The 11440-nt window shown below is 34.0% G+C and overlaps 1 protein-coding gene and 1 long non-coding RNA gene across 2 annotated transcripts; both read left to right on the plus strand.

Annotated features, from left to right (window-relative positions):
• The first annotated feature begins 2750 nt into the window (after window positions 1-2750).
• LOC149640714 (uncharacterized) lies at window positions 2751-4418 on the plus strand. Its single transcript, XM_089850693.1, has 8 exons — window positions 2751-2788; window positions 2834-2886; window positions 2951-3144; window positions 3221-3352; window positions 3461-3697; window positions 3804-4031; window positions 4211-4240; window positions 4389-4418. The coding sequence occupies exons 1-8, from the start codon at window positions 2751-2753 to the stop codon at window positions 4416-4418; spliced, it is 942 nt and encodes a 313-aa protein (XP_089706819.1).
• A 555-nt stretch (window positions 4419-4973) lies between these two features.
• On the plus strand, window positions 4974-5985 carry LOC149640715 (uncharacterized). Its single transcript, XR_016372281.1, has 3 exons — window positions 4974-5351; window positions 5416-5655; window positions 5826-5985. It is a non-coding gene; the product is annotated as an uncharacterized LOC149640715 (long non-coding RNA).
• Window positions 5986-11440: the final 5455 nt, after the last annotated feature.

The raw sequence follows: 11440 nt of genomic DNA on the forward strand, positions 1-11440 counted from the left end.
TTGATTAAGAATAACTTATTTTGTCGTCTACCTAAGGTAAAGGAACAACGTTTTTCTACACTGTTGGTACATTTTACTGTTCTAAAGTGATTACGCGTAATATTTAAAGCCAGGCCCTTGACAGTGCTAAAATAATACGCTTAATCCGTAAACGGAAAACATGAAGCGCCTACAAAGTAGAAAGGGGTGGTGAAGTTTCATATGTATGAGTTCTGACCAAGAAACTCTGCAGTATGGAAGCGAAAATTCCTTAATAGTGGCCACAAAAGAAATCAAGCATTTGGACATTTGGGGTTAAATGAACAATTTTACCCATCACCCTCATTTTGTATGCGCTATTAAAAAAATACACTTTCGTTTTAAAAAGATCTCTTGCGCTCTTTTTAAACAGTCAGTAGAACATTTCAAATATTCAAATTTGATCCCTCAACACGTACTCCCTTTTAAATAATTAATTTCATGATAAAATTTTTCGGAAAATCTAATTTTAAATCGTGTTTTAAACAATAAAAACACAACTTTTTTTTACTACATTTTTGGCAACCCTGGCAAGGACCCTTTCTTACACCTTCAAATTCTAAATTTTAGGAGCTCTTGATTTCGTCTTTTCGTGTTTTTCTTCTCAATACGTTTTCGTGGTCCGTTGGTCAAGCTGTATGATACTCGCTTTGGGTTCAAGTGGTCCCTGGTTCTAATTCCACACGGACAATTTCTTACACCATGAAATTCTAAATTTAAGGAGCTCTTGCTCTTTTTAAACAGTCAGTAGAATATTTCACATATTCTGTATTGATCGCTTAACACGCACTCCCTTCAAAATAATTAATATCATAAAATAATTTCGGAAAATCTAATTTGTTCTTGAAAAAGATCAAATATGTTATTTTTCAATTAATTTGGAGGGAATAAATCGATTAACAATTAAATAAATTGATTGACTTAAATTGTGATTAAGGAATAAATTAATATAAATAAAGAAAAATCGCAATATCGGATCTTCAGTCAATTGATAAACGTCACTCTCATCGTTTGTTTTCTCTGTCTTGGTCCGAACCAAGACCATTTTGTTTAATCAAGCAGGCTGTGAAAATAAGCGCCTTGCGCTAGCGGGAGTAGTGGCTTAAATGGAGAGCCGCGATGTATAATATATAGGCTATTAGTTCTGCAAGAGTGATTTTAAACATGTTTAAAACTAGGTTTTTTTTGTGTTTTTTACTGTTTTTTTTCTACTTGTTTAAAAAACAGTTTAAAACAACAAATCGTGCTTTAAACAATAAAAAACACAACTTTTGTTTTTTTTAAAAAAAACTCAATTTTTGCCAACCCTGGGTTTTAGGATATACGCGGCGATCAGCTAGGGTTACGAGAAACGTCTAGCCTCCCTAAGGTGGGATCGCCACCAAAGGTTTTCCAATTGCGCTTTTTCCTTACTATCATAATGGAAACGAATCGTATTTATACCCCAAAATTTGAAGAAAGCGGGCAAGAGGGGTACCCTTCACTTTAAACGTCAATATTAGCAAAGTTTGAGATGATAATAGGTATAACTTTATTTTAAACGATTTAACTATTATTAATGTTAATTATTGAAGATAAAAATAATTAAAAATAATTATATTTATTTATATATTAAAGATAAACCTCTCGTGCAAAGAGAGAGATTATCATCGCCTCCTATATCTACCAAGGCCCGTGCATGCGATGTATTTCCGTCATTGCCTCCTATATCTATCAAGGCCCGTGCATTGTGATATATTTCATTCATTGCCTCCTATATCTATCAAGGCCCGTGCATTGCGATATACTTTTCAAAACAACAACCAAAATGGGAAGCTCCTCTCAGAAACATAATACTTTGTTTTCTCTGTATATGAAATGAAAATATGGATAATATTGCGCTCCTTCTTTAATGGTATGAATCCTTGCCTGTCTATTAATATTTTACGTAGGAGTAATACGTTTTTAGCGAAGTCTAGAGAGGATAAACATAAGCGAGATTGTTTCGAAAAAAACATACTGCTTCCACTAATGGGTTTATACTCCTTGTTACTGTTGTATAGAGTAATCATGATAAAAGCTTAAAAAATTACGAGAGGACAGACCTTTTTTATCCTCTTGTTTTATTCTTAATAAGAATATAAAACATTTATTTTGTATCAAAAAATATTTTTTGGTGCTGAGATTGCTTTAGAAAAATCCAAAGGGTTAGGCATTGGTAAAAAAGACATGTGTAAGCTATTTGCAGAGATGATAATTGTTTTACATGTTTTAAATAAGACTGAAGCTTCCACTATTGTGTTTATGCTCCTTGTTTGTTTCACTGAAAACCATCTAGGTGTAGATAACAGCCAGACCAAAAATTTCAAAAATATATATTTTAAATCTAATCAGATACGCCCACCTAGTTGAAAATAGACCTATTAAATTTGCGGGAGCCATTCTTGAGAATGTTTCTTTGCTTGTAGGTTGTTAATTTATCTACCAGAAAATATTTGTGTTTGGAAGTTGGATATTAAGTCAAATTAAGTGGTTGTAAAGAGCCAGCAGGTTTTTGCCGCTTCTTTTAGTGAGTATTCGATTTTTGTATGTAAAATGGAGGAAGATAATGTTGAGAGTAAGGATGAAATGCGGAAACGCAAAGCGCGGGAAAGGATGAGGGCAAAAAGGTCGACGTTTTCATTGGATACTTAAGTTTATATAATCATCTCGACACGGAGAGGTAATATTTTGGTTTTCCCAACTTGTTATTAATGTTACAATCTCTTTTGACACACAATTATGATTACAGGTACATATTTTAAAATATATTTGAAACAAATGTCTCTTTTCAAAGAGAAATTAAGAAGGCTATTTTTGCTCAGGATTTTGAAGATTTTATTGATCAAGGTAAATTTTTCTGGTAGTACCCTTCGTTTAGAAAGTTATACGGTTTGGTTATATTCCTTTTCAGGATGTTCAAAATTAAACATTTTGCGAACCCCTATTGTAAAAATTGTCTTGGAAGGAGATGGTACCGAAATTGATGATTGGAGTGTTCTCATACATTGTTGCGCTCACCAAATAATGATATTGGGTGAAGGGGAAGTGTATAGATCTTCAAATATGTCATCAATTTCTCAAGATTCTAACCTCTTACAACGTCAGGTATGTTTTGTGTCCTACTCAAGAATCTTTCGGTCAATCCTATCATTGTGGTACATTTAACAAACCATATGCTTAGACTGTTTTAGTCGAGGATCGCAACGCCGATGATTTTTCAAACGAAGAGAATATTTCCGTAATTTCTGCCAGCTCTTCAAGTGCGTTACACGAGGAATTTTCAGCTGGAGCTTCATCATCACAAGAGTTGACGGTAAGTTTTCATTTGAGAAAAAAGCCAGAGAGCCTATCTAATTATTTTATTTGAAAGCTATTTTAGTTTCAGTTTAGTATACAACCCCATAATTAAATTTAATTTCAGGCGAGAGTAGAATCTCATACCTTACAAATAAAACTTCCTAAATTTTCGGATTACACAGAGAAGAGACTTCAAGATAAAAAACCAATGGCTATTTTCTCGAAAATTGTTAATGAACTTGCGTACGGATTACTAGCAAAACACGAGATGAATACTAGAAAAGAGTATGACTTGGTTGGACACATCATGTTCAAAAAATATCCTTGTATTCAAGTGGACATCGAAAGCAAAGTGCCATGGGTAAGATACATTCGAAACTGAGTTGAAAGGGCGTATAAGTACATTGATTTTGGACTGAAATATTAGTTATGTCTAACCACAGCAATTTCCATTTCTGGTTCCTTAGAAATTTTTGACAGACAAGCTGTCCGCTAGAATTCGGCACATAAGGTGGATGGAAAAATCGAAACTGAAGGATTGTGAAAGTTTTGGTGCTAATAAAAAGAAAATTAAATTGGCGAAAACTTTAGACGAAGCTTGTTTAGTAGAAATTGAGATGCCGGAAATATCGTACGATAGTGCATTATTGGAACTTACAGCGTTGTTTGAAGCATCTGAGTTAGATATTCCAAAGGTACTAAAATTAAATCGATCAACGTATACAAAGAGAAGAAAATGGATGCTCCAGAATAAAGTGTCATAATTCGATATTGGATAAATTTCCTCAATTTAGTGATGTTCGGTTTGTGAGTAAAATTTCATTAGTGGTAGGAAAATGATTTTTTCTTTAAATAATTATGTTCTTCCTTTTAGCTGGAAGCGGAACTGAACCTTATTCTGAAGGTAGAGGATTCCAAGAAGATATTTCTTGAAAATTTTAAAAAACTAAAGGAAATTTTGGGAAATGAAATTTTGAAAAATCATTGTGATGATCTGGAGGATGAATACAATAGTCAATTGAATAAAGATCTGGAACTTGTGATGTTTTTAGAGCGTAGCCTTACTACTACTGGTCGAGTGAAAGGTTCCCAAAAAAATTGTGGACGCAAGAAATCGAAAAAAAATCAACCCTTTTCAATTGTAAATGTCACTCAACTATGTTGTGTAGTTTTTTACTTTTCGCGCTCTTTAGAGCTGAAAAGTATTGTTCCGATCTCTGTTGGCTGGACGGCTGGTCGGCAGGTCGGCTGGCTGGATTTTGGTGTGACCTGATGAGATTCGTCATAAATAAACTTTTTGAATTTCAAATTTCCCGCGAATTTTCGACTCGAAATTCACCCGTAGTTCACGTTACACCTCATAGGTGGCGTAACGTATTTAATTTCAATTGAAATTATTTTCCTGTCGGCGCCGGGTCTTGAACCTGCAATGTCCCAATCCATACGAGACGTCAGTGAAGACGCCCGGCCGCGCGCTCTACCACGAAGCCACGCTTGCTTGTAATATAGAGCGAGATAAATTATAGTCAAGAGAAGAGCAAGGTAGAACGATATGGACCCCCCCCCGACCTCCCCGACGCCCACCACGAGACGAGAGAGAGCTGTCTGGCTTTGGATATGGACCCCCCCTCCACCTCCTCGACTCGCGCCACTGGATGCTGTCGAATATATATTGTATCGCGCTAGAGGAGGAGAGACAGTTGCTTGCAATTTTTTTTGCAATTTATAATTATTATATATCTTTTTAATCCTAGGCAAGATTAGATTTCTACTTGGGAACTTAAACATTACAATTAATATTATTATATTAATCAAAAAAGAAATTAAAGTTCTCCCCGACAGAAGGCGCGCTAAGCAGAGAGAGTTTTCTAATTTTTTTGAAGACTCGTCTGCTTAAAAGTTAGGGAGGTTGATTTACTAATAAAATTAAATGTATTAACAAAATGAAACTCGAGTCAGCGTTTTAAAACTATAACTAGTTTGGGACGGAGGTACCATTGCTCACTATTTGTTTGGCAAGTTTAAAATTAAATGATCACTTAACGGAACTGACATAAAATAATAGGTAGATTTTTGCAGAATTAAATTGCAGATTCTTTGCAAAATTAACTAATCATTTTGGCAGTTTCCGCTCTCGCTGGGTTCATCTACTAATAATAGTTACGTAAGTGATAATTATAAAAATAAAATCAACAACTCAAAGATATAAAATGAAATTTATGATCAAATTGAAACTAATTTCAATCAACGACAAACGGAATCAACTAATCATTTTGGCAGTTTCCACTCTCGCTGGGTTCATCTACTAATAACAGTTACGTAAGTGATAATTATAAAAATAAAATCAACAATCTCATAAAATCAACAACTCAAAATATAAAATGAAATTTATGATCAAAATGAATCTAATTTCAATCAACGACAAACGGAATCAACGTGCTCATCTCTCCATCCACGGAAATATGAAATTTCTACATGAAACATGAAAGTGCTATCAACCTAACAATTTTTAGAAATGTAATTTTAATCAATGAAACATACTCATTTAAAGTTAACTAATTATAAGTCGCTAATTTGATTATTATATTTAAAAAATTATATTATTTAAGTAATAAATTTAACGATGGTGTTGATAGTACCAATAGAGTATTCAAGGATTGATTACGTTAATATCAACGTATCAAACAAAAAGTATTTAATTATAATTTGGAATTTCAATTTAAATTTATACAGTTTTTTAAATGCCCATTGAGATTCAGAGTCTGTCACTGAATGTTGAAGATCTCCAGTCTCTGCCAAGTGATTTAAATTTTCAGACCCTCTCTTTGGGAAAGGGGGAATTAAATTAACGAGACTTACAAACTGACATCATCCTTAAATTAAATAAGGATTATAAATGATAAGTTAATCAAGGTATTGAAGGTTTAATTAACGTTACTTTGAAAGTATCAAATTAAAAATTTACAATTTAAGCTCATCAATAAAAAGAACATTAAGATAATTATTAATAGGCCTTTCCTATTATGGGGGTAGCAAAACTGTACCAGTCCAGAAAGAACATATAATTTTGTTTAAGAATGGACTAGCAATAATTTCCTATTTTGTCTTCCTTAAACTTTGTATTTTGGCAGCTCTGTTGCCAAGAGTTTTTTGTTAGTTTGGCAACCTAGGCCATCGTCACCAAAGCAATGTTTTTTCCTAACCTCAGGCTCATACTCCGAAGTGTGTACCTTATTCTAATGTTAGGAAAGGAGTTTAAAATATCCATGCGGTGGCATAACTAGATAAATATCAGCAACAGTTGAAAAACCTTGGCCTAACTTTTAGGGTGGTCTGCTACAGTTCAGTAATATAAATCGGTTACATAATAATAAAAATATAAATTTAAATAAGATTTACAAACGCTTCAGAAACTCCCGTTTCTCGGACCCCGAGTCCCCGTCTCCCCGATACACTAAAGACCGAGGCTTAAACCTCGTAGCTCGCGGCCATCTTTATTGTTTACATCATGGGCTCGTCACTACAGGGTAGGAAATAAGACAGGTTTACAAGTCCCAAACCAGTTTATTAATTGCTCGGACCAGTTTATTTATTCCAAAAGTTGGGGTCAGTGGTATCAGGGAGCACTTTATTAATTATGGTTTTTGGAAAAAATAGACGGTGGGACCAGTTTATAAATTCGGGGTTCCTTATTAGAATTTTTCTAGCTCAACACAATTTCTACCAATTCTACTCATAGGTAGTTAGTACTCCTTGGCTACAACTTCCCTACAAAAGTTTTGTATTCTATTGACTATTGATCTTGTCTAGCGTCTATACTCTAGAATGAGTCTCTTGTAGTCGACAGTCTAGACCATAGCCAGTACTAGTTGTCAGTAGTCGTATTTCTCAGTAGTGTATGGTCACATTACTAGATTTTGATTTGGCTTACTGATAGCGAGAGAAGATATTGCCACCGAATTTATGTAAAATGCAATAAGGAATAAGGAGAGTTCAGAAAAGGATTAAGAACTTCAAATATCATTAGACATGTTGATTGATATTTAGTGGCAACTAGTTGAAAAATTGTGATAAGAAATAAAAGTTAACTGTTATGGATTGTTATATGCTACTTTTTCCTACAGTAAAAATTCAAATTCAATTAGAATTTTCAGCTTCTTTACTTTTGTGTCTTTACGTGCTTTTTATTCTCACCATTTTAGAAATTTAATTTATAGTGGGACCGGTAAAATAATAATTAATGCGAGGGTCACTGGTCCCAAGGACCACCACCACATCCGCGACACCAATTCGCCGCCGCCATGGATTAAATATACCTTACAGGGATAGTTATGTCCCCCAACATTTTAGTATATCACGAGTTTAACACGTTTGTTTCAAACAAGGCAGCCAGATATTTCCGCCGTTCCCCAAATTTACTGATTCATCCGGAAGTAGATTCTTGATATGTCGCCATCTCGCGTCGACCGCGTGAGATGATAAAACCGTTAAATCGCGTGTTTTCGAAAAAATCGGGCGTTTTCAAACATGTTGCAAAGAATTTGTCAATTAGATGATTTAATTCATGTTAATTTTAGGGATTGTAGCATTACTACTTGAACTAAATACAGTAAGTAACCTTTTCACATATTTGTATTATATAACCCCGTGCATCAGTATTTTTGAAACTTCCGGTCTTTGACAATAGTGACCGACAGGGGCGCCTGGAACAAATATTTTACCCCTGTAAGGTATATTTAATCCATGCCGCCGCCCACTCCGAAACAGACGAGCGCCTGAAAGGCTCAACCTATGAGACAGCAGCTAAACCAAGTTTTCACCATAATAACAATAACCTCATGAAAGACAGTATAAATAATAAGTTTAAACAAACTTTTCACCATAATAACAATAACCTCATAAAGGACAGTATAAATAATGACTTTAAACAAACTTTTCACCACAATAACAATAACCTCATAAAGGACAGTATAAAATAGTGAGTTAAACGAAGTTAAATCTGAATTACAATCTACCTCATTAAGCTCAACCAAACTGTTACAAATGCATAGCGCAATATTACAAGTTGCCAATGATCTTCGAATTTTATTGTTAAACCCTCACATTATCTTAAGACTCATACAGTCACTGGGTTTTAATCTCACGGGAGAGTATTGCTATATTCGTAATTCCCGCCTATTCCAAACACAACCTAGATGGCGCCCCATCCTCAGATATCGATTGATTGTAACCCCCATTTTCTAAGCATGAGATATAGGAGAGAACATTCCTCACTTCTTTATCCGCACTCAAGCGGCATCCTTGCCACCCAATGTAACGAATGACCATAATCATATGGTAGAATAAATCTTGGATACTGATTAGTATATCTCGCCTAATTAATCCGCCAAGACTTGAACACTACAGTTTATTACTTATTTAATTAAACTGTAAACCAAATTCTTACTAGATTGGTTTTATTCATAATCGGAATGCTATTTTATAAACAATGGAAAAAACCTGAAAATTTTAAATTTGTCGGGGTCAATGAATTTAGTAATACTAATTCTTGTCACTAGAGGGCGCGAAAAGTGTAATCTGGCCGGGGCCATCTTGTTCCTAATGATATATTTTAAATAGATTCCAATAAATGATTATACTTCCAGGACGAGTTTCCAGTTTCAAACTAAATCGACGCACCGCAATTGGTCATCGTTCAAAAAAATGGCGAAAAGCAAATATTTATCCTGTTCCAAGAACAGAAGTTGAAATGTACATTTCCATTAGTTTTGGGAGAGGCTATTTTCTCTCTGTTGGCCTATTACTACGTGTTCGATCTTTCTTATCCAGGAGTCCTAAGTCAAGTTCTTGCCTTTTACCAAGAATACGTATTAAATGACTACACCCCAAAGTCAGCATTTAAAAGGTCATACAAATATTTGAATTTTGTGGAAAAGTACTCTCTAAGTGACCTGCGTAAATAATGTTATAACTGATTGTCAATTTGCACAATCGAGTTTTTCGTGAATAAAAATTAAAAACAATAGTTTGATGAAGAATAAAAATTAAAAACAATAGTTTGATGAAGACTAAAAATTAAAAACAATAGTTTGATGAAGAATAAAAATAAATTGATGAAGAATAAAAATAAATTGATGAAGAATAAAAAAAAATTGATGAAGTATAAAAAAAATTGATGAAGAATAAAAAAATTTTATGGAGCATAAAAAAAATTTAATGGAGAATGAAAAAAACTTGATGGAGAATAAAAAAACTCGATGGAGAATAAAAAAAAATTTGATAGAGAATAAAAAATTGATGAAGAATAAAAAAAAATTTATGGAGAATAAAAAAAACTTGATGGAGAATAAAAAAGAATTTGATGGAGAATAAAAAAAATTTGATGGAGAATAAAAAAATATCATGGAGAATAAAAAATGTGATGAAGAATAAAACATTTTTTAAGAATAGAAACAATATTTAACTTAAATGGTTTTTCATTAACTTAGACCAACATAAAGTAAACCTAAACGCCTTATAAGCAAATCACGTTTAAAACATTTTCGTCTACAAATCAAAACACGTTGGATAACAATTCACCTACCTACCTATACACGTTAAATATCTATTCACTAGATACCTAAACACGTTAAGAACCTATACGTGAGTAAAACTAAACACATTTAAAAGCTATACACCAAGAAAAATAAACGTTGCAAACCTAAACTCCTTTTAAGCAAATCACGTTTAAAACATTTTCGTCTACAAATCTAAACACGTTAAATAACTATTCACCAACCTACCTATATACGTTAAATAACTATTCACCTACCTACCTATACACGTTAAATATCTATTCACTAGTTACCTAAACACTTTAGGAACCTATACGTGAGTAAAACTAAATACATTTAAAAAATATACACCAACAGAAATAAATGTTGCAAACCTAAACATGATACATCTAAACATGTGTAGTCGCTAAACACTACGGGCCATAAGCATATTCAAAAACTCTACATTTAACCGTAAACACGTTTAGGAATTTCATGTGTTTAAAATCGCGTTGCATTTTGATGTTTAGGAAAACGTTTAGATACGAAACATTGTTTTTTCTGTGCAGACTTCAGGACATTGGGACAAGTAGATCCGAAGATATATTCAGTCTTGGGCCTGAACCCATCATTTTGACTTTGGAAAATAATTTTTATATAAAAAAACTATCCACTCTAGATGCTTGAATCCTTTTTAGTATGATAAAACACGCCGAAACACGGGTCTCATTAAAATATAAGGTCATTTGGATCAATAGGGCCAAGGATCTGACCAAAAAATCTACCTCCTCCCTTAGAACTTAGTGTTAATTTTCGGTTTCTTCGATTTTTTTTCAAAAGTCGCGCTTATACTTGTAAATCGATGTCTTTGAACGGGCTTCTATAGCGCGAGCAGCCTGCGTCGTTGAGTGCGTGATCGAGTGGGCTATTGTCAAATCAAATACACTGAACAATACTTCTAATGAATTAAACCATTGAGGAGGGATAGGGAGAGAGAATCAGCATAGGCAGCCGTGATCCATGCGTAGTGAGAAGAGGGGAAAATGTACGGTACGCTGCGGCTCTTTACGCGCAACTTATTCACGCACAGTTGACGTTACAGGTTCTCCTCTTTCGGGCTACCAATACTAGAGAGAAATTTCAGTTACGTAGGGGAAGGCAGAGACAGGGGCGGTCAGGTCCCCCCTTGCGCGAAAGAAGTGCGTCCAAAATCTTATCGTACCAGAAATTTTTGTTACTACCCCCCCCCCTCCTATTTTTATCATTTTTCGGCGGATTTTATTGAGCGCGTTTCTATCTCCCTATTTCCCTCCTCTTTGATTAAACTGGGCCCAGTGGTGTTTATATTCTAGCGTTTACAAAAATATCTCATCGAAAAGATGAATACACGAAAAAAAAATTAATACCAAAGAATTCATTGCGGAATACAGTGAAATCGTGTGCATACTTTAGGAATTCACGTGCATTCTTAAAGAATTCGTGCTATTTTTCTGATTTCAAATGAATTCATGCTAATTTTCGGGAATACAATTGAATTCATTAAAAATTTTGGGAAAACGCTGGTATTCATA

The sequence above is a fragment of the Phalangium opilio genome, unplaced genomic scaffold (genome assembly GCF_054372755.1).
Source record: "Phalangium opilio isolate 3A_F unplaced genomic scaffold, DU_Popi_V2 ptg000093l_1, whole genome shotgun sequence".
Classification (NCBI taxonomy): domain Eukaryota; kingdom Metazoa; phylum Arthropoda; class Arachnida; order Opiliones; family Phalangiidae; genus Phalangium; species Phalangium opilio.